The following is a 24,451-nucleotide window of genomic DNA, read 5'->3' as shown; positions in this document are numbered from 1 at the left end:
AAGATTTAATGCTGAGTGAAGCAAGCCAGGCTATGAAGGAGAAACACTGTATGTCCCCACTTAATATATACTGAATGTTCACACTCTATAACTGAAACAGATGGGCTATAGGATGTACAAACACAAGAGATGGATGTGAATGCCAGATGTGGTGTGTGTGGAGGAGTGGGGCCTGGGGAAAAACATTTGGAGGAGGGATATCAAGACAGCATTGTTGAGACAGGGAGGTAGTGTTGTTATAGCTTGATCAACTTGTCAGGGGAGAAATGTTCACATATTGGAATGATCACCTTGTAAGATAAATAATGTGATTGAATGTATTAAAAAATGAAAATAAAAAAAGAAATTGTGAATATTTCAGATATCAGAGTGGAAAAGTGAGATATTTAAATTGTATAGAGATGGTGAAATATTGTTTTTCTTGTTTTATTTACATTTCAAAACTGTATGTATTTTCAGTTTACAAAATGAATCTTCCTAACATGACTACATTGACCATTATAAGTCCAGTCAAATATATTATCATAATAGCATCCTTAACATGTAATTTTACACTTTTGAGTCTGTTAATTTTTTTTTTCATGGAAGTTCTAGGAGATAATCGAGTGGAATCTAATCTGATTTTCACCATTTCTGCCTCTGGTGCTACATTGTGCCAGGTGAACAAGTAAAATTCTGCACTTTCAGCACTTCTTCAGTATCAGGATCACTTATGATTGGATAGTTTCCCTCCAAAGAAGACTTTTCAGAGCCCTCTTTATGTCTTTATTCCTCAAACTGTAGATGAAGGGGTTCAGCATGGGTGTGACCACAGTGTACATCACTGAGGCTGCTGCATTTGAGTGTGAGCTATGGGTAGTAGCAGAACTAAGGTACACACTTATTGTTGTACAATAAAATAAAGAGACAACCAAGAGATGAGAAACACAGGTGGAAAATGCTTTATACTTCCCCTGAGCTGATGGGATTGCATGAATGGAGGAAACTATCTTGTAGTAAGAGTAAAGGATCCCAGAGAAGGGAATACCAGCCAGCAGTACAGATCCAAAATAGATCACCATGTCATTTAAAAAGGTGTCAGAGCAGGCAAGATGGATAACCTGATTAAGTTCACAGAAAAAATGGGGGATTTCCAATGGTGTACAGAAGGACAGTCGCAATGACATTAAGCTATGCAACAATGAATTCAGCATACTCATGATCCAGGACAAAAGAGTCAGCAGCACACAAAGCCAGGGGTTCATGATGACTGTGTAGTGTAGAGGATGACAGATGGCCACATACCGGTCATAGGCCATCACTGTCAGGAGAAAGTCATCTAATGATGCAAAGAGCATGAAAAAGAACATCTGGGTGATGCAGCCTGCATAGGTGATGGCCTTGCTCTGTGTCTGGATGTTCACCAGCATCTTCGGGATGGTGGTGGAGGTGAAACAGATGTCCACAAAGGACAAGTTGGAGAGGAAGAAGTACATGGGTGTGTGCAGGTGGGAGTCTGAGATGGTGGCCAGGATGATGACCAGGTTTCCAATCACTGTGATCAGGTACATGCAGAGGAAAATCCCAAATATGAGGGGCTGCAGTTTTGGTTCCTGTGAAAGTCCCAGAAGAAGAAATTCTGAAATTCTTGTGTCATTCTCTGTTTCCATGGGATGGAAGTGACTATCAGGAAAGAGAAATTAACATGACTAATTTTTCACTCAAAATGGCTCACAGAGTTGACTAACCCAATTCACAAAAGTTACATAGTTAAAGTGCTACAGTTTATGTTCTTTTAGTAAAGGAGTTATTTTTTATTGCAAGGGGCAGCATATACATGTTAGAGAGACAGAGAAAGGGGGTGGGGCATGGTCATGGTACAATCCTCTATCTCTCCATTCTGCTGTGATTTCAGCATGCATGCACCCACACCCAGAGCGTGTTTTAAGCAACCAGGGCTGAGACTCGCACCTTGGTCAACCATGTGAAATCTGGTTTCTTGAATTGCAAGGCTACAGGGCTGACCTATTCTCTTTATTTTGCGTATGGTTCCTCTCCCCTTTAGCACACCCCACCCTCTCAGGCTCTATTTTATTGATAATTTCTATCCCATTCCCAACCTTTCTCCAAATTCTCATATGCATTTGAGTAATATAAACAGAAAGTTCACCAAATATCATGTACTGTTTGAGTAAAGAATATAAGTTGCTAAGAAACTAAAATACTTAATAATTATTGATGGATAGTATGAACTGATGAAAAAATAATCACATGACATGTCACTTTTTTGGGGGGGGGGAGGGAGAGGTTTTTGTTATAGAGCGTGTGTGCTCGCTAGAAAGACAGAGAGATAGAGAGACAGAAAGCAAGAAATCACCCTCCAGGGGGGATGGCCATGCTGCAATCCCTTCTCCTCCATTCTCCTCTCGGGATCCTGGGCACGCATGCACATGCATCCGGCATGAGTTTAAGCCACCAGGTCTAGGACTCAAACTATGGTCAACTACATGGGAATCCAGCAACATAGCCATTACGCTAACTGATGGTCCCACATGTCACGTATTAACAAGTGATTTGAAGATAATAAAATTTCATAGAAATTACAGAGTGTACAAGGGGACTATTAATTAACTGGCAGATAAGATGACATTTGAACAGAGACCTCAGGGAAGAGAGGGCAGGAGCTGCAAGAATATCTGGGAATGTGTAGATGTTGTAGAGGATATGAGCAGTAGGGAGAATAATCAGATAATGTCAGGGGATGCTGAAGAATTAGGGGACCTTGGGACCAGCAGTTAGCATAATGGCTATGTCGCTGGACTCACTTGTAGTCGACCGCGGTTCAAGTCCCAGACCCAGTGGCTTAAACTCATGCTGGGTGTGTGTGCGTGGATGCCCAAGATCCCAAGAGGAGAATGGAGGAGAAGGGATTGCAGCATGGCCATCCCCCCGGGGGGTGATTTCTCGCTTTCTGTTTCTCTGTCTGTCTTTCTGGCAAGTGCACACGCCCTATAGCAAAGGCCTCTCCAAAAAAAGAAAAAAATGAGAATTAATAATAATAACAATAATTTGAATAAAATGATGAAAAGTTATATGATGATGATATAGATAGTAATTTAAAAAGAAATGTGGGCCTGGGGAAGAACATTTGGAGGAGGGATACGAAGACAGCATTGTTGAGACAGGGAGGTAGTGTCGTTATATTTTGATCAACTCAACCGGAGAGAAATGTTCACTTATTGGAATGATCACCTTGTAAGCTAAATAATGCTATTGAATGTATTAAAAAATGTAAATAAAAACAGAAATGTAATACACTGTAAAGATATATGTGATTCAATATAATATAAAAAGATTACCATAATAAATAAAATAAAACTAAAAAAACCATTGTGGTATGATCACTTTGTGCTGTGTATTTATAGGAACATTTAAAAAGTGAGAATTATGTGGAATATATGACCAAGTAAATAGAACAGATTCAAAACAACCATATGCAGTAAAGCGGAATGAGAATATAAAGTTAATTATTAAAGAAAAACTTAAAAATGATCAGTTAGTTACATCAACATAGATCTCTAATTTTAGATTAAATGAAAAAGACCTGTATATAAAATATTAAAAAATATATTTTTAAAGAAGCAGTGGAAGAAAAAGTATTAACAGTATCAATTGTTATAATTTAGTACCATATAAACAAATGGATTCAAATATGCTTATGTAAAAGATCTACAATATTTTGGGTGAACACAAAAGAATGTGTTGTACAAGATGGTTGAAAATCATTGTTAAGTTTTAAAATATCACAAGACACATGTTGTAGTACTAAGAAAAACAATATAAAATAAGATGATGAAGGTTATGCAAGGAAATATTAGTAATAACTAATAATGATTCAAAAGCCTTTCCTTAGGTTATAAAGCAATGAAGTTTCCCAGCAGATGGTATGAAGGTTGAAGGGACTGGATCTTAAAGGGTGAACTGCATGATTCTAGTCTCAGACCTGGTAGCTTGAAAAACACAACAGGCATGTGTGCATGCATGCCCCAAATCATGAGAGAACACAGGAGAGGGAATTGTTGCATGACCATATCCCCTGAAGGGTGCTTTCTAATTTTCCGTCTCTTTTTCTCTCTCTCTCTCTGACAAGCATATGTGCCCTAGAGCAAAAACTGAAACAAAACAAAACAACCCAAAGAGAAAAACAAGGAACGGTATGCAGCATGACTAACTGATAGATGTAACCACACCAAATTTAAAATTTTTCACATAGTACCCCTCACAAAATATATCATTCATCTATCATAACTAAATAGAAAATAGCAAACTTACTGCAAAAACTTCAGTCCTTAGAAAGGATAAAATCTAAAGACCCTGGTATGAAAAAGCAAAAAAATTGCAAAGACCATTCCCAGTACAGAAAAAGGCTAACAAACTCCAAAATGTTTTCAGTCTCAGAAGTAATGAAATAATTGATGTGTAAAGTTTATTAGTTTTCCCCAGTGTACTATCAAAACTGATTTTTTTTTCTTGTGACTACCCTACTTGGGTGAAGATACCGCAAAATGTGTGTCAAATGAGCTACTGTTGCAAGCTAATATTTGTAAGCCATCCCTTGGCCTGGTCTTTGTGTTGAATATAGAAACATGCCCATATAAACAAGAGATGGATGTGAATGCCAGATGCGGTGTGTGTGGAGGAGTGGGGCCTAGGGAAAAACATTTGGAGGAGGGATACAGAGACAGCATTGTTGAGACAGGGAGGTAGTGTTGTTATATTTTGATCAACTGGACCAGGGAGAAATGTTCACATATTGAAATGATCACCTTGTAAGCTAAAAAATGTGACTGAATGTATTAAAAAATGTAAGAAGTAAAAAAAAAAATTAAAATAAAAAAGAAATATGCCCATATACATTCCATCTTAAAAAGTAAATAAAATAACCCACATTTCAGTGCACATCCTTCCAAGCAAAATATTAAATTTTCCTTTTCACATATTGCAAATCGCCATAGACATAGAAATGTGCTAACTTTATTGAAACCCTCTACCACTCCTGTTCCTTCATTGGCCTTCTCCTGTAGGATTTCACTTCTCATCATTTAATTCTCACCTGCATTCCCGAGTCTAACAGACTTCTTTTTTAAATGTATTAAATAAATTAACTACAAATTAGTCTAACAAGTAAGCAAGCACAGTGATCTTGTGGCTCTGGGCTATGCTAGTTTGGGTTCTCAGGTGACTTCAAGTGAACATTCCAAGTGTTCATCCTCTGTGAGTCTTTTCTTCAGTACATATTGGGCTCTCAGACTCACCTGGTTCGGGGTACCGAGAAGGCAGTGGCCATGTGGAGTCTGAATTCCTCCCCGAATAGATGATCATAGAGACTAAAGCTTTGTTCTCATACAAGACAGCAGGAAGGAATAAAGCATTATTTTCATAGCTAGATTTTGAACTACAAAAGAAAAGTTAACCACATTCTGTCCTGCACAAAGACTACAGCACAAGAGATATTTACAGCTCCTGGTATTGGCTTATCTGGCACCATTGTGTCCTGTGACTCCAACTCCTGGGTACTTGGTACCCCTGTGGGACACTGGTCTGGCAAAAAGAAATAATTTCCTGATCACTCTCTTGTCCCAAGAGATCAAGTTAGAAGTCAGGTGAATGCTGTCATTCTTATTCCACCTTGAACTCATCTTCCTTTAGAGGTCTAACTCATTAGCCCTTTGCCCAATTCCAAGTTCAACTCTTCTCCAAAATTTGAGATACCTGACTAGGTCCCTTGGAACTGCAAAGCAGAGAATTGTGATGACAAAGTACTTCTTATCTCTAAACAATTCCTGTTCTTTCTCCATCAAGGGTGGGAACTGTGTTACACTGTGAAACCTTGGACCGTTACTGGAATTTTAGGTTCAGTTGTTTTTGATAAACTGCAAAGATTTTTCAAACTTTGTCATGGGGGGACCAGCAGTTAGTGTAATGTCTCTGTTGCTGAACTCCCATATAGTCGACCACGGTTCGAGTCCTGGACCTGGTGGCTTAAACTCACACCAGGCACGTGTGCATGTGTGCCCAAGATCCCAAGAGGAGAATGGAGGAGAAGGGATTGTAGCGTGGCCATCCCCACGGGTAGTGATTTCTCGCTTTCTATCTCTCTGTTTCTCTGTCTTTCTGGCGAGTGCATGCACCTTATAGCAAAAACCTCTCAAACAAACAAACAAAAACAACAACAACAACAAAACTTTGTCATAGGGCAGTTCTTTTTTAATTTTTTTTAAAAATGTATATTTCATTTTCTTTTATACATTCAATCACATATATCACTTAGCTTGTAAATTGAATGTTCCTACATGAATATAGTTCTCACCAGTTCAGTTAAAGACCTCTACAACCTAGTGATTCAAGAAGGTGGATCTCACATAGAGGACCATAGTTCGAATCCTGGGCCTGGCTGCTTAAAAACACTGCTATGTGTGCATGTGTGCTGAAAGTCATGGCAGAATGGAGAGACAGAGGAGATGGGTTTGCTACATAACCATGGCTATTGGGGAGTTAATATTATTTCCCACATCCCCTAGTTTCTCTTTCTCTCTAGCAAGGGTGTACACTCCCTGACAATGAAAAAATATAAAGGTTATCGTCTTTACTGAAAAACATAAACTGTAGTGTTTCAATTATGTGAGTATTTTTGTGAACTATGTGAGCTAACTCTGTAAGATATTTTGAGTGAAAGATTAGTCATGTTAATTTCTTTTTTCCGGTAGTCACTTACATCACATGGAACCAGAGAATAATACAAGAATCTTGGATTTATCCTTCTAGGACTTACAGAGGAACCCACACTATAATTCCTAATATATGGACTTTTCTGCTTCATGTACTTGATCATGATGTGTGGAAACCTGCTCATCATCCTGGACACCATCTCAGACTCCCACCTGCACATGCCCATGCTCTTCCTCTCCAACCTGTCCTTTGTGGACATCGATTTCACTTCCATCACTGCCCCAAAGATGCTGGTGAACATCCAGACACAGAGAAAAGCCATCCTCTATGCAGGATACATCACCCAGATGTTCTTTTTCATATTCTTTACAGGGTTGAATGACATTCTCTTGATTGTGATGGCCTATGACTACTATGTGGCCATCTGTCACCTCCTGCACAACATGGTCATCATGACATCAGAACATCTATCCAGATTCTGGAGTTAGAGAATATTTCCATTTGTTTATCTCCTACAACTTCCGTGACTCTGATTTTAAACTCTCTATATACTATACCTTGCTTTTCCACTGTGATATTTAGACACATTTTCCTCTCCTTATTTTTGTATTTTCAGGAGTTTATCCCAACTATAGATCAGAAATACTTGGAAATTCCAATTAATTTCATGGAGCAACATGAATTTATTAAAAATAATTTTTTCTTTAATGACATATACTGAGTAACTTTTTCTTTTTTCTATTAAAAACCTTATGCTGTACTTTTCTTATGGAAAAAAATAACTACACATGATGGCTAAGGTCAATAATATAACTCAAGGACCAGCAAGTGGCATAATGGTTAAGGGACTGGACTCCACATGGCTGACCACAGTGTGAGTCCTGGAAGTGGGGACTTGAAAATCATGCTGGGTCTATAGGCATGGGTGCCCAGAACCTGGGATGATAATGAAGAAGAAGGGATTGTTATTGCTACACTGCCATCACCCCAGCAATGTCTCTCTCTGGTGACTGCATGTGTGCTTTGGCAAAAAACTTATACATACACACACACACACACACACACACACACACAAAAATTTTATATATATATATATATATATAAGAAATCTGAGACCACAATTTTTTCACTTTGAATTTCTGTTTTATTTTTCAATGCATTCATGTTTTACATTTAATCATAATATATATTGTACAACATGGTTATTTTCCAAGCACAAATTCAGTGCATATCAGTCAAGACAAAGACTTTACCACATACATTATCAGCAAATAGCTTTTCTTTTTTGCGTCAATTAAATTTATCATTTATTTTTTCCCTGTTCCTCTACATTTTCCCCCTATTACCTTCTGCCTACTGCCCTCCTTCAGTATCTCCAATATCTGCAATTGTCCTCCCTGCTGTTATAGCTTCCAGTATTTCAGCTTATACTGTAGAAGGCAGACATTCCTGACACCACAATTCCCTTTCTGTCCATTGTTCGATGGCATATAACCACCTTAATTGTTCTTAATGATTACCAGAATACACAAGGAACTCAAGCAACTTACTCTGGAGAAAATGATTAACCCAATTAAAAGATGGGAAAATTAGCTAAATAAACTACTCTCTAAGGAAAACATATGAATAGCCAAAAAGCATATAAAAAATGCTCAACATCCCTCATTGCAATGGAGATGCAGAGCAAAACAATAATGAGAAACCATCTAACCCCAGTCAGAATGGCAAAGATTAAAAAAACAAATAATGATAAGTGTTGGAGGGGGTGTGGTGAAAGGGGAACACTCCTACCCTATTGGTGAGAATGCAAATTAGTCCAGCCACTTGTGAAGAACAATATAGAGGTTCCTCAAAGACCTTAAAATAGAACTACCATTTATTTGATCCAGCAATTCCACTCCTGGGTATCTACCCAAAGGAGAGGAGAATGCTCAGTTGGAAAAGTACTTGCACAGTTACATTCATTGCAACATTATTCATGATTGTTAAGGCATAGAACCAACCCAAATGTCCACAAACAGATGAACGGATTGAAAGATTGTGGCACATATACTCCATGGAATACTATTCAGCCATAAAAAACAACAAGGCCATGGAATTTGATAGAAAGTGGACAAATATGAAAGATTTGTTGCTGAGTGAAGCAAGTCAGGCTATGAAAGAGAGACATTGTATGTTTCCATTTAACATATACCGACTCTTCGCACTCTATGGTAGAGATTGAAAGATTGGAGAACATAAAAGCATTAAAAATTGTAAAGGACACTAGAGAAAGTTTGGAGAGTGTGGGAATGGAAGAGTATAGGAAAGGAAATTTTGGGGAAAAAATAGAGAGGTAAGACACTTGTGGGACACAGACATGGTTTATTATCTGCTGATAAGGATGTGTATAGTGTTCTCAACTGCACTGGACTGAGGTGTACATATGCTTGGTAAAGTCTCTACAATCTAAATGATGTACAACAATTGAATGTATGGCTATATTTCCAAAAATATTAAGACAAGAAGACATTTTAAAGCTGAGATGTGTCTTAGTGTGTTCACATGGTGTGCTTGCATTTTAATTCTTTTACTCTTTTTTGGTACTATTTTTCTAGTTATTTTTTCCCCATTTTGCTCATATTTTGTAACCTTACTTTCTTACTCTAGGCTTCACTCTCCACACACTTAATTTCTAGATAGGCCTATGTGCACAGTAGCCAAACATCTAAATACATTTAGAGTCATTGAAATTCTCATCGCTTATTGAACTGCATGCATTAATGCAGAATTTTTTTTATAAATCTGAACTCCTAATCTTACTGTTGATACCACTTTGCTAAGCACTATGGAGGAGAAATTGTGTCACAGAATGATCAGAAACAACCACAGAGGCACAAGAAACATGAGAAACCAAGAAAATATCTCTCTCTTAAGGGGAAGAAAAATTCCTCATCATCCACAGACAGTACAGTATAATTCATAGAAATGTCTGATAAAGACTTTTGAATATTCATAGTGACAAAACTAAATGAGATGCAAGAGATAATAAACTCCAGAAGGTGCAGGAGAAGAGACAATGAGTTCCAGGAGGTGTTGAAGTTCTTTCATGATCTGAAAGAGGAAATACACACCATAAAAAAAAAATCAAATGGAACTACTAGAGATGAAGGCTGCCATTCAGGAAACAGAAATCTCCCTCAAAAGTATTAACAACCAATTAGTCCATGTAGAAAATTGAATCTCAGAGGTGGAAGGCAAAACCTCTGATCTGGAAAAAATAAATAAGCTGAGAAAATAACCAAAAAAAATTGAGAATACTATACGAGAAACACTAGACAACATTAAGCACACAAACATTCAGGTAACTGGTATCCCAGAAGGTTAGGAAATTAAGAAGGACATTGATAATCTATTCCATGAAATCTTGGAAGAAAACTTTCTAAATCTAAATAGGCATTCAAATATCCAGACCCAAGAAATACAAAGGACTCCTAATAGAGTCAACAGAAGAAGATCTTCTCCAAGGTACATCATAGTCAGATTGGGAAAAACAACAGACAAAGTCAAGATACTAAAATTGGCAAGAGGGAAAAGTCAAGTTACTTATAAAAGTCACCCCATTGGTCTAACATAAGACCTCTCATCGGAAACAATACAGGCAAGGAAAGAATGTGGAAATATAGTCAAAGTGTTAAATGAAAAATAGTTTCAACCAAGAATACTATACCTGGCAAGATTATCTTTCAGATGGGAAAAAAAGATAAAAACATCCTCATATAAGCAAAATATGGAGGAATTTACCAACTCTAGACCAGCTCTTCAAGAGGTTCTGAAGAGAGTGCTATATCAGAAAAACTAAAAAGTCAGATGGTCAGCTATAAGAGAACAAAAAAACAATGAAGAAGATGGTTCACTAAATGATAGAAAAAGGTCCAGAAATAGCGATAATAACATAGAATGTTAATGGATTAAATTCTCCAATTAAGAGAAACAGACTGGCTGAATGAATAAAAAAAAAACTCTCTATCTTTTGCCTACAAGAAAAGCACCTTATGGATAAAGAAATGCTTAGACTAAAAAGTGAAGGGCTGGAAAAAGATATTCCATGCAAATGGAAATCAAAAAAGGGCTGGAGTTACAATAGTGATTTCAGACAAAATAGGTTTCAAGACAAAGACTGTAAGAAGAGACAAGGGAATTATATAATAGTAAATAAGTTAATTCAGGAAGAAGACATAACACTTATTAATATCTATGCACCCAACACAGGAGCACCTAAATATGTGAAGGAAAGATGGTTGGAGCTAAAAGGAGAGATAACTCTATAATTGTTGGGGATCTCACCACCCCATTATCTCCTTTAGACAGACTTTCTAGAAAAAAAATAGAGAGATACAAGATATAAATGATATTATAAGTCAAATAGGCTTGAAAGATAGCTGTAGAACTTTCCACCCTAAGATGACAAAATATATATTTTTATCACCCTGCCATGGAACCTTTTCAAAGATTGAGCATATAACAGGACACAAATGAAGCCTTTACAGATTCAAAGGCATAGAAACTATACGCAACATCTTCTCAGGCCATGATAAAATTAAACTCAATATTAATTTCAAGAAACACCTTCAAAAATACACAAACACATGGAAACTGAACAACCTACTACTGACTGACTTCTTAACTACTCAAGAAATGAAGTTTGAAATTTAAAAAATTTATGAAAACAAATGATAATGAGTACACAAGTTTCCATTATCTATGGGACATGGCAAAAACCGTCTTAAGAGGGAAATTCATAGCAATTGGTGCACATAAAAAAAGGTGGAAAGGTGGGAAATAGATAACATCATGCCTCAGGTTATTGGAAAAACAACAGCAACAAAACCAAAACAATGCCAGGTGAAAAGAAATAATATAGGTTCGAGCAGAAATAAATGAAATAGAACATGAATGAAACATACAGAAAATAAATGAAAACAAAAGCTGGTTCTTTGAAAAGACTAACAAGATAGACACACCAGTGGTTAGACTGATGAAGAAGAAATTAGGAAACTATATAAATCAAATATGTGATGAAACCTGAAACTTACAACAGACATAACAGAAATACAAAATGCTATAGATTTTTGTATGTTGATTTTGTATCCTGTCACTTTACTGTATTCATTTATCACTTCTGGTAAGTTTCTTTGAGGATTCTTTTGACTTTTCTACATATATAATCATGTCATCTTTGAACAGATATAAATTCACTTTTTCCCTATTTGAATGCCTTTTATTTTATTCTCATCTGATTGCATTGGCTAGGACTTCCTGTATGTTAAATTTAAATAAATAAATAAATAAAACAAGATTTCTCTGGCCAAAAAACAACAATAAAAAAGATATATGTGCTTCTGGGACCAGCATCTGGTGTAATGGCTATGTTGCTGGACTCCCACGTAGTCGACCGTGGCTTGAGTCCCAGACCTGGTGGCTTAAACTCATGCTGGGTGCGTGTGCATGCGTGCCCAAGATCCTGAGAGGAGAATGGAGGAGAAGGAATTGCGGCATGGCCATCCCCCCCGGGGGGTGATTTCTTGCTTTCTATCTCTCTGTTTTTCCTCTGTCCTTCTGGTGAGTACTCGTGCCCTATAGCAAAAAATCTCTCCAAAAAAAGAGAAAAAAGATATATGTGATTCAATGTAATATAAACAGTATTATGATAATAATAACTTTTAAATAAATAAATAAATAAATAAATAAGGAACAGATTTTAAAAGCCTAAAAAAAACAAAAGCATTACTACCGAGTAACTTTGAATATCTATGCAGTCATGTGATTCTGGATCACAAGTATTTCTGCACAAACATTTCTGACTTTCTAACCTCTCCTTGGTTTCATGTAAAGGAAATTCATATTAGTCCTTTTTAAATACAATCTTCTCAAATAACTGAATAGCAGAGTAGTCATGAATGCAACCTTCAAATACTAGGAAAGAAAAAGATCAAGAATAAAAAGCTGGCATTTGATAGAATGTGGATGACCATGGAAGATTTTTTGCTGAGTAAAGCAAGTCAGGCTATGAAACAGACATTGTATGTCTCCACTTAACACATACCAACTGTTTACACTCTATGGTATAGACTGAAAGGCTGGAGGACATAAAAGCATTGAAAATTGTTAATGGACACTGGGAACAAAGTGGAAGCAGAGTGGAAGGGGGAAGAATGCAGGAAGAGAAATGTGGGAAAAAGTGGAGAAGACATTCGTGGAACACAGATATGGTTTGTTGCCTGTTGGTGATGTCATGTATAGTATTCTCAACCTGCTAAGTGGCATATATCACGTTGGGTAAAATCTCTTTACAAACTAAGTGATGTAAAACAATTAAATGTATAAATCATAATAAATAATAATAAATTTTAAAAGAATAAAAAGCAAATTATTATGTTGTCTTTCTTTTGTGCACTTTGGTTATTGTGTCAGTTATATTTTATTCACATTGATTATTATATCAGTTAGTTACTGCTACATAACAAGTCATCCTAAAAGAAAGGGAGAAGAAAAGTGAGAAAGCACCCTCCAGGAGGTATAACTATGCCATAAACTCCACTCCTCAATTTTCCTCTGAGGAACCTGGGCACGAATGCACTCATGCCTGGTGTGATGTTAACACCACTGGGTCTGGGACTTGAACTACCCAGGTGGGCATGTGGAATCTAACACCTCATCCTTCATACCACCTGCTTGGAATCCTCATTGCTTTTTAAATTTAAGAACATCTTCTAAATCATTAGTAGTAATACATTTTCCTTTAAAATATTCACAACCTTATTTCACGTTTGTTTTTGTTATTACAACCACACATGTTTTATGATTGGATGTATTTTTTTAACTGAACAATCATTTTCTGTCATCTTATACAACATATTCTTTTGTGTTCGCCTAAAATGTATATCCTTTCTGTAAACGTATTTGAATTCACTTGTTTGTAAGGCACAAAATTATAACAAAAGATATTGTTGATACTTTTTATTCCACTACTTCTTTAAAAATATCTGTTTTGGGCCAGCAGATGGTAAAGTGGTTACAATATTGGACTTCCACAAGACTGATGCCAGTTTGAGTCCCGGACCCTGTAGCTTGAAAATCATGTTGGGCTTGTGTGTGTGTGTGAGTGTGTGTGTGTGCCCCAAATCCTGAGAGAATAGAAGGGTTTGCTGCTTGACCTTTGCCCCTGAGGGTGGTGGTTTCTGACATTCTCTCTCACTGTCTCACTCTCTTTCTTTTTGTGATAAAGAAATGCACCCCATGGCAAAAATATCTATTATATATTTTTTTCATTATTTTATATCCAGAAATTTTCAATTTTACCTTAAAGAGACCTAAGTTAATGTGATTAAAGTATCATTTTAAAGTTTTTATATTCTCATTATATTTTATTGAATACAGTTTTTTAAAATGTGTTTTATTTACTTGATTACATAGTCCCCATAATTCTCTCTTTAAAAATCTATAAACACACAGCACAAAGCAGTCATATCACAATGTGGTCCCAAGTTCACATGTCCTTGGGAATCTTGCCTACTGGAATCTTGCTGTTATGTCTCTAGTCTTAGAGGGCTGCATTCATAGAGGACTAGAATAATACATCACCAAAACCCTCAGTCTTTAAGTTTCAGCATCATCAGGCCCCCTCATTCCTCAACATCACCTGATACTATGTCAGGATTCTCCCCCTTGTTCATTTTTTCTGCAAGATCTACACTTACCCCGATATCTTTGCAGCTCTACTCTCTCTTTCTTGAGTTCTCTGTTCAAGTGTCATGTTATCTGCCAGTTAATAGTCCCCCTTCCCACTCTCTCATTTCTACACAACTTCATTGTCTTCAAAGGACATTTGGGGGAGGGCAGGGAGGCAAAACATTAATGGCACAAAGAGGTTTGGTATATCTGTTGAAGGTATTTTATACTTTTATCAACAGTACTAGGGAGAAATTTTCACCTGTTTAAATACCCATTTTGTAAGATAAGTAATACTGTGATTGAATGTATGGAAGAAAATGGAATGAAAAAAATTTAAAAAAATAAAATGCTTTTTCTGCATCAATTAAAAAAAAGCACTTGTTAATATGTGATATGTCACACAACTATTTCTTTTTCAATTCATACTATCTGTCAATAATGATTAAGTATTTTAGTTTCTTAGCACTTTATAGTCATTACCCAGACAGAATTGGTGGGCTTTCAGTTTATATTACAGAAATACATGTGAGAATTTGTAGAAAGTCTGATGTGGGAAAGAAATTGCCGCTCATACGTAGCCTGGAGAGTAGGGTGTGTTAAAGGAAGAGGAACCATACATAAAATAAAGGGAATGGATAAGCCTTGTAGCCTAGTGATTTAAGACGCAAGAATCTACACTAGGACACAGATACAGTTTATTACCTGTTGATGATGTTGTGTATAGTATTCTCAACTGGACTGGTCTGAGGTGTATATCATGTTGGTTAAAGTCTCTTTACAGTCTAATTCATGTATAGCTATTAAATGTATAAAAAATAATAATTTACAAAAGAAGAAAAAGAAAAAAAGTGGTTTGAATCCCTGCCCTGGCTGCTTGAGAAATACTCTGGGTGTGTGTGCATGCATGACAAAAATGATGAAAGAATGGAGAGGCAGAGGAGAAGGGGATTGTGCCATGACCATGATCCATAGGGAGGTGATTTTTGCCTCCTCCCAGTTTCTCTGTTTAGCAAGTATATGCACTCCCTGGCAACGAAAAACCATAAGGAATTTTTTACTGAAAAACATAAATGATAGCATTTTAACTATGTGAGTAATTTTTGTGAACTCTGTGAACTGTGAGTCATTTTGAGTGAAAAATTAGTTATGCTAATTTCTTTTTCCTTGTGGTCACTTCCATCACATGGAACCAAAGAATGATACAAGAATATCATCATTTCTTCTTCTGGGTCTTTCAGAGGAAGTGTAAGTCCCTCTTATTTGCACTTTTCCTCTCTATGCACCAGATCATTATGATTGGAAACCTGCCCATCATCCTGGTCACCATCTCAGACTCCCACTTACACACCCCCATGGACTTCTTCCTCTGTGATCTGTCATTTGTGGACATCTGTTGCACCTCCATCTCCATCCCAAAGATGCTGATGAACATCCAGAGACAGAGCAAGGTCATCATCTTTGCAGGCTGCATCACTCAGATGTGTTTTCCACAGTTTTTGCAGGATTGGAAGACGTTCTCCCGACCATAATGGCCTATGACTTGTATGTAGCTGTCTGTCACCCCTTGCACTACTTGGTTATCATCAACCTAAGTCCTGTGTATTCCATTGTTGTTGAATCATGAATGTCCTGAATTCACTATTACAGTTAATAGCATTGTGACTGAACTTCTGTATGCCATTGGAAATTCCCCACTTTTCCTTGAAATTAATCACGTGGCCCACCTCATCTGTTCTGACACTTTTATTAATGACATAGTGTTATGGGACCTGCAGTTAGTGTAATGGCTATGTCGCTGGACTCCCGTGTAGCCGACTGTGGTTCGAGTCCCGGACCTGGTGGCTTAAACTCACTCCGTGTACATGTGCGTGGGTGCCCAAGATCCCAAGAGAATGGAGGAGAAGGGATTGTGGCCATCCCCCCGGGGGGTGATTTCTCGTTTTCTGTCTCTCTGTCTCTGTCTTTCTGGCGAGCGCACATGCCCTATAGCAAAAACCTCTCCAAAAGAAAAAAAATGACATAGTGTTCTATTTTTCAGCTGTGGTACTTGCTGGTGGTCCTCTCACTGGGATTCTTTATTCTTACGCTAATTTCCTCCATATATAAAATCTCATAAGCTCAGGGGAAGTATACACCATTTTCCACCTGTTCCTCTCACCTCTCCAATGTTTCCTTATTTTATTGTCTGCTGTTATCAAAAATTCACGCTCAAGTGCAACAGCCTCAGTGATGTACACTGTGGTCACACCCATACTGAACCCCTTCATCTACAGTCTGAGGAATAAAGACATATAAAGGGCTCTGAGAGTTTCCTGGGGAGGAAAACTATCAAAGGATCAACTCTCCTCATTGAAGAAGTGTACTTGTTAGCAAGGCTCTAGGCATCAGGCAGAAATGGTGAAAATTTGTTCAGATTTTGGAAGTAGGACTTGTTCGTTTGATTATCTCATAGATCTTCAATGATTTCAACTTAAACTCTCTGTACAATATGAGTACCTCACTTTTCCTCTCTGATATTTCATTTTTCTTTAAAGTATTTGCCATAGAGTGCTTGTGCTCACCAAATAGAAAGAGAGAGAGACAATAGAGTGGAGTGAGAGTCATCTCCCTGGAAGGATGGTCATTACATAATCCCTTCTCCTCCATTCTCCTCTGGGACTTGGGACATGGACACACATGTGTTCAGTGTGATTTTTCGAGCTGCTGGGTACAGGACTCGATCTGCGGTCAACCATGTCGGAGACTAGCATCATAAGTACTGTTACTGGCTGGTCCTTGTGTCTGATGCCTAAACAGATTTTCCTTTTTTTTGTATTTAACAAGTTTGTCCCAACCATAGATCAGAAATACTTGAAAATTCCTGTTAATTTTATGGAGCTGCCAACATTTATTAAAAGTAATTTTCTCTCAAATGACACACAGAAAAAGTTTTCCTTTCTTCAATTAAAAATCATATGCTGTGCTTTTATTGTGGAAACTAAAAAACTATTCTTGGTAGCTAAGATCATTTATATAATTATAGATAGGTAATAGAAGGCAGCCAAATCCACAATTTCAACTTTTCAAATTTTTCTGTCTGCCATTCCATTATATATGACCACCTTAAGTGTTCTTTATAAAAATGTAGAATTTAGCTTAGCAAATTTAGTTTATAACTTGTAATTGAATTTTATTCTCATCTTTTAAGTTTCTATTTGTTACCTAGACTGGTGTCTGCAGTACCTTAATGCCACTCCTGCAGAAAAATGAAACTAAAACCCTACTTCTCACCATTGATAAAAGTCAACTCAAAGTGGATCAAAGATCTAAACCTAAGACCTCAAACTATAAAACTACGGCTAGAAAACACTGGGGAAACTCTGGGAGACGATAGGTTGGGCAAAGAGTTCTTAAATAAGACCCCTAAAACATTGTAAAAGACATAGTAATTAGTGTGAATTGACATCCCTTGGAATGGGAAATATCTTTGTAAACTATGCTTCAGATAAGGGATTGATAATCAGAATACACAGGGAACACAAGTGGCTTACCCCCCCCAAAAGATTATCAACTCAATTAAAAGATAGGATAATGAGCTGAAAAAACAACTCTCTAAGGAAGACATAAGAACAGCCAAAAGACATGTGAAAAAATACTCAACATCCCTCACCACAAGGAAGATGTAGATCAAAACCACAATGAGATACCACCTAACCCCAGTCAGAATGACTAAGATTAAAAAACAAAAAATGATAAGTGCTGATGGGGATGTGGCGAAAGGGGAACTCTCCTACACTGCTGGTGGGAATGTAAATTAGTCCAGCCCCTGTGGAGAACAATATGGAGATTCCTCCAAGATCTACAAATAGAACTACCATATGAACCAACAGTCCCACTCCTTAGTATCTACCCAAAGGACAAAAGAATGCTTAGCTGAAAAGATGTTTGCACATCTATGTTTATTACTGCATGGTTCACAATTGCTAAGACATGAAACCAACCCAAATATCTATGAACAGAGGAATGGATAGAAAAAGTGTGGGACATATATTCTATGGAATACTATTCAGCTGCAAAAAGCAACAAGACCCTGGATTTTGACAGAAAGTTGATGAATATGGAGGATTTACTGCTGAGTGAAGCGAGCCAGGCTATGAAGAAGAGACATTGTATGTCTACACTTAATATATACCGACTGTCTGCACTCCAGTTGAAATTGAATGACTAGAGGATATACAGGCATAGAAAATAGTTATAGATACCAGGTACAGCGTGGGAAGAGGATAAGAGAAGGAGGAGAGTCTGAGAAAAGACATGAAGGAGAAAACTAGAGAGGCGAGACATTTATGGGACAAAGAAAAGGGTTATTATTGATTGATGATAACATGTACAGTATCCCCAACTTAATTGGTGAGAAATGTATTCATGTTGGAACATTCAATTTATAAGCTAAGTGACATATATGATAGAATGTATAAATGAAATTAAACAGAATAGTCATTACTATCTTTATGTCTCCAAGTTGACTGCTTGGAAAGACACCTTATCATATATGGTTTGTCTTTTTATTACCTTAAAGTCTGAGATGGATTTAAATATTTTGCACCAAATTTTAAGCTATGCATTATAATAATATGCAAAATATTTTAATCCTCTATCTACTAAGTATGTGTAGCAGGTTGGTGTTCATGTATAAAAGAGTTATTGATTTTGGTGAAGAATCATTTGGTTTGATTTGTGTTTTATTAGTGAAATAGCATAATATTTCTTATAAAAATTTTTCTGTGCTGTCTAAATATGAAAAGCAATGAGATCCTGGAATTTGATAGAAAATGTACAAATACGGAAGATTTATTGCTAAATGAAGTAAGCCAGACTAGGAAAGAGAGGCATTGTATTTCCCCATTGAATATATACCAAATGTCTTTTAATCTCTCTAAATGAAACATATTCACCTTTTTAAACTTTGTCATAGTCATCAAGGAGGCAGTGAATTACTACTGTCAGTATTATCTATATTATATCCCCTTTACGCACCAATATCTTTTCAATCTTCATGTTTAAAACATCGTTCACAAGTAGCCTTGAATTTCTGTTCAGTCATATGATTCTGAGTTACAGGTATTTCTGCATAAACATGTATAACTTTCTTATGTCTCCTGGTTTCCTTTAAAGTAATCTAATACTATCTTCTCAAATAACTGGATAATAGAATAATCATGAATGCAGTCTTTAATACCATAAAAAAAGACCAAAAATACAAAGCAGAAGATTATTATAGTTGCCCTTCATTCTATTCACTATATTGTATCAGTTAGTTACTGCTGCATAACAAGCTGCCCTAAAATAAATGATTTAATGTAATACCTTTCTTAACTAATATGATTACAAAGGGGTATATAAGTTTCTGGTTTCCTCATGAATCCATAGTCATCTGTGAGTCAAGTGAAGGTGAATGTCAGACGAGGTGTATGTGGAGGAGTGGGGCCTAATGAAGGACATTTGGAGAGGGGACACGGAGGTAGAGCATTGATGGGATGGGGAGGTGTGGTGTTATCTGTTAAAGATATTGTGATCAATGGGTCTGGGAGAAATGTGCACATATCGAAATGGTCTCACTGTAAGTCAAACAATATGATTGAAAGTATATACAAAAAACAAATAATAAATAATGTGGAAAAAGAAAAAGAAGTGCTTGAGGACTTGGCTGGCTGTTGACTGTTCTAGGGTGGTCTTTACTAAGACATCTACCCCCTTGTACATTTCCTCTTCTCCTGCAGCTTGGTAGCCTGGATTTGTTCATATGGCTGAGGCAGGGTTCCACAGAATCGCTGAAATGTACCAAGGACCATTGTAACCCACTGAAAATATCAATATATTGTAAAAGTCAAAGCAAATTAAAACTTCTACATCTGGCTTAAGCTTTAAAGGATGTCCTCTTTCACCTGTACCCTCAGTGGGTGGATATTCTTAGAGAAAAGGATGAGAGTGAAAGTTTATGTTAATGAGCTTCTATGGGAATTCTGTCCCAGAGATTCAGGCCCCTCTCAGAGGTAAATATTCCTTGTTTGTCTCTCATATTAAACTCCCTATTTCTTTCTTTCTTTCGTTTTTTTTTTTTTTTTTTTTTTTTTTTTTTGGGGGGTTTTTTCTCACGGGGTTGGCCTGGGCACATGTGCTCGCCGGAGAGACAGAAAGTGAGAAATCACCCCCCCCCCCGGGGGGGCCACGCCACAATCCCTTCTCCTCCGTTCTCCTCTTGGGATCTTGGGCATGCATGCACACACGCCCAGTGTGAGTTTTAAGCCACTGTGTCCGGGACGTGAACTGCGGTTGACTACGTGGGAGTCCAGTGACATAGCCATTATGCTAACTGCTGGTCCCCTAAACTCCCTATTTCTATGTAGGAAAGAAAATATCTTTTTCCTTCAGATAACAAATACATTTCTGTGACTTTATGTCTAAATCTTTTATTAACAGACTAGATACAAGCTAACATTATTGGTGTCTTCTCTGTTCCTGTCATATATCATCTTTCTAGTGATGGATCTGTTCATTTCATAAGCCCCCTCCCATTTGTACTATTTATTGAGAGTCTTTATTTCAAAAGGTGGCATTTTACATGCAAATAAACAACAGAGATATAAGAAAGGAGACGGAGAATTAAAATGTAAGTGCACTGTGATGGCTCTGAATATAAGACTTGAGAATAAATGGGAATCAGTAGAACTTCATTAGAAATGGGTAGGAGACCAGTAGGGACAGTATTTAAAGATGTATAAAAACCTATGTCAACATTTATTTCAATTGCAGACAGGTTTCACCACTCTTCACTGATGCAGGGGAGTTGGGAAATGCTATTTTCTTTTTCTGGTTAACCTATTGGTATTGTTAATTATTATATTATTATTATTTGAAGGTTTTGCTATATGGTGTGTGTGCTTTCCATTCTCCTCTCAGGATTTTGGGCACACATACACATAACTAGTGTGATTTTTTCAAGCTGGCAGGTCTGGGACTTGAACTGCAGTTGACCTGTGGAATTTGAGAACTCCAACCACTCTGTCACCTGCTGGCTCAAAATTCTTCTTTATTTTTGAATTTTTCTGCATGTAAATAGTTATCCTATGGGGTTTTCTAATTTGCCAAGACATTTCTTTTTGTAAAATCCCATGAAGAGATAGAAAATACTTCACTATAGTCATTCTACTTATTACAAAATACAGATGAAATATGACCAATTTTGATGTCCATGTAAATATTTTTTGCTATTATTTTTGTTTTGTTTGGTTTTGGTTTTTGCTATTATTTTTTAATTATTTTGGTATAGGGTGCAAGCACTCACCAAGAGAGACAGAGAGACAGAGATAGAGGAAGAGAGAGAGAAAGTGAGAAATCATCCCCCATGGGGAATGGATGCACCACAGTCCCTTCTCCATTGTCCTCTCAGGATTTGGGACATGCATGCATATGAGCCCACCATGATTTTGAAGCCACTGGGTCCAGGACTTGAACTATGCAGTTAGATTTGTGGGATAGAGTTGACTTAACTACTACAGTTTGTCTGCCATACCATTGCTAGATAATTCTCTGTGGTGGATGTTGTCCTGTGCATTCTGGGATAAGATCATCTCTTTGGCTTCTACCCATTAGGGAGTTGTAACAACCAGAAACTTCTCCAGACATTACCCAGTGTTTCTTGGAGATGTCTCTTTCCTGGTTGATAACCACTGGCTCAGAGCATGAGACAGAACCATCATCATAGTGTCTGAATCAAAGGCAACCCTTACTTGGGCCACCACTTGGGCAGAACCCTTAACCCTTCTGAGTTCCATTTCTGCATATAAAGAAGTTACTAATATTACAATCTTTAACCTTATTTACTTATTTATTTTAATGTGACCAGAGAGGGACAGAGTGAGAGAGAGAGGGAAAGTGAGAAAGCAAGCTGCCAGGTCCAGGGCTTGAACTGCAGTCAACCATGTGGGAGTCCAGCACTCTTAACCACCATGCCACTTTCTGGCCCTACAATCTTATGGAATGTTCATGTGTAAAAATTGAATAATACAATCCAAGTAATACAAAAATCTCAGTCCATTTTGAAGGTGACCAACCTGTTTGGCATTGTCTATGTATGCAGCCGTGTATGCATAGGCAGCAGCCTGAGCATTTACTCGGGTCTCAGTGCCTCTACAGGCAAAGAAAAACTGTCCATGATGATCACAGCTTCACCGGCCACCTTTCCTAGCATCTGTCCCATCACTTCCAAGTTGCCTCCTGATCTGGCATGCATCACCATTTTCAGTAGAGCTAATGCTGAGATTTTGCAGTACTTAAAGTAATGGTGACCCTTAGTCCAGGGCTTAGCTGCTAAGATTTCTCGCTGCTGTTTCTTGTCATATTTGTAGATTTCATTGATACTCTGGGTTTCCTGCATGTTGATGGCCAATTCCCAGGTTTTCTGGGCCATACCGCTCCTGGATGCCACTATTGTCGAAGATTTAAAGAGGTTGTCGCTTATACAACCAGTATGCAACTTTATCTTGCTAGGTCTCTGGGTGTGGGTTCCGGACCCTTCTCACCCCAGGTGCAAACTCTTGCTAGACTCTCATACATAGAAAATGCCAAACAGATTGGCCACCTTGAAAATGCAATTGGCTGGTACCACAGTCACCCTGGCTATGGCTGCTGGCTTTCTGGAATTGATGTTAGTACTCAGATGCTCAATCAGCAGTTCCAAGAACCATTTGTAGTAGTGGTCATTGATCCAAAAAGAACAATCTGTGCAGGGAAAGTGAATCTTGGAGGCTTTAGGTCATACCCAAAGGGCTACAAACCTCCCAATGAAGGACCTCCTGAGTACCAGACTATCCCACTTAATAAAATAGAAGACTTCGGTGTACACTGCAAACAATATTATGACTTAGAAGTTTCATATTTCAAATCCTCATTGGATCGCCAATTGCTTGAACTTTTGTGGAATAAATACTGGATGAATACGCTGAGTTCTTCTAGTTTGCTTACTAATGCAGACTACACCCCCAGTCAGATCATTGATTTGTCTGAAAAGTTAGAGCAGTCAGAAGCTCAGCTGGGACGGGGGAGTTTCATGTTGGGTTTAGAAACACATGACTGAAAATCAGAAGACAAACTTGCCAAAGCTACAAGAGACAGCTGTAAATCTACCATAGAAGCTATCCATGGATTGATGTCTCAAGTTATTAAGGATATATTGTTTAATCAAATTAATCTCTCTTAAACTGTCACTGAATATAGTACTTTTGCCTGAAAGCTGGTGTGAGTAAAATACTCAAGTAATACTTTTTTTTTTTTTGGAGAGATTTTCACTGTAGGGCACGTGCGCTCGCCAGACAGACAGAGAGAGAGACATAGAGACAGAAAGCGAGAAATCACCCCCAGGGGGGATGGTCACGCCACAATCCCTTCTCCTCCATTCTCCTCTCGGGATCTTGGGCACGCACGCACACGAGCCCGGCGTGAGTTTTAAGCCACCGGGTCTGGGACATGAACCGCGGTCTACTACGTGGGAGTCCAGCGACATAGCCATTATGCTAACTGCTGGTTCCCAATACTTTAAAACCAATTACCAAACATCTGATTAGAAGTATAAGGTGCTCTGAAGTGTCTGGAATATTAACATCCTGTAATAAACCTCTTTAAAATGAAAAAAATAATCTCAGCCTATGGTGCAGAAAGAGATATAAATACACTTCTTATATTTACCAAATGTTTTCATAAATAAAAGTGCTAAAGATAACTCTCCTTTTTTTAAAAAAAATTAATTTTATTTGTTATTGTTATTTTTTAATTTGTGAGAGAAGTGGGAGGTGGGGGAGAGAGGAGAGAGAAAACGAGAAAGCAAGTCACCAGGTCTGAGACTCGAACCATGGTTGGCCATATCTAGCACCTGAACCACCACACCACCTGCCACCCCAAAGATAGCTCTCTTTAAAAATTTTTATTTTATAAAAGTAACTTTTAATTTTATAAAGGTAACAGAACCTCTTTTTTTTTTAAACAGAGAACTTTA

At 37.5% G+C, this 24,451-nt stretch overlaps 1 protein-coding gene and 2 pseudogenes across 1 annotated transcript; 1 reads left to right on the top strand and 2 right to left on the bottom strand.

Moving 5' to 3' along the window:
• Nucleotides 1–710: 710 nt before the first annotated feature.
• Nucleotides 711–1,550, bottom strand: LOC102493385 (olfactory receptor 7A10-like). The gene is made up of 2 exons (XM_027772793.1): nt 1,196–1,550; nt 711–910 (listed from the first exon to the last, which is right to left on the bottom strand). Exons 1-2 carry the CDS (start codon nt 1,548–1,550, stop codon nt 711–713), a joined length of 555 nt encoding a protein of 184 aa, XP_027628594.1.
• Nucleotides 1,551–22,433: 20,883 nt separating this feature from the next.
• LOC102492558 (COP9 signalosome complex subunit 5 pseudogene) lies at nt 22,434–22,870 on the bottom strand (annotated as a pseudogene).
• A 60-nt stretch (nt 22,871–22,930) lies between these two features.
• Nucleotides 22,931–24,086, top strand: LOC102492145 (COP9 signalosome complex subunit 5 pseudogene; annotated as a pseudogene).
• Nucleotides 24,087–24,451: the final 365 nt, after the last annotated feature.

This window comes from Tupaia chinensis, unplaced genomic scaffold, assembly GCF_000334495.1.
Source record: "Tupaia chinensis unplaced genomic scaffold, TupChi_1.0 Scaffold000300_1, whole genome shotgun sequence".
In the NCBI taxonomy this organism is placed as follows: Eukaryota; Metazoa; Chordata; class Mammalia; order Scandentia; family Tupaiidae; genus Tupaia; species Tupaia belangeri.
The sequence above is the reverse complement of the archived record's forward strand: the minus strand, read 5'-3'. Positions and strand labels throughout refer to the sequence as shown.

Bases quoted from the DNA above. Each gene is read 5' to 3' on its own strand.
- LOC102493385 (XM_027772793.1), bottom strand. From the start codon at position 1,550: ATGTACCTGATCACAGTGATTGGAAACCTGGTCATCATCCTGGCCACC. The intron at 911-1,195 runs GTATGCTGAATT...CTCATCTCTTGG, and splicing joins TCTTTTGTCCTGGATCATGA to TTGTCTCTTTATTTTATTGT.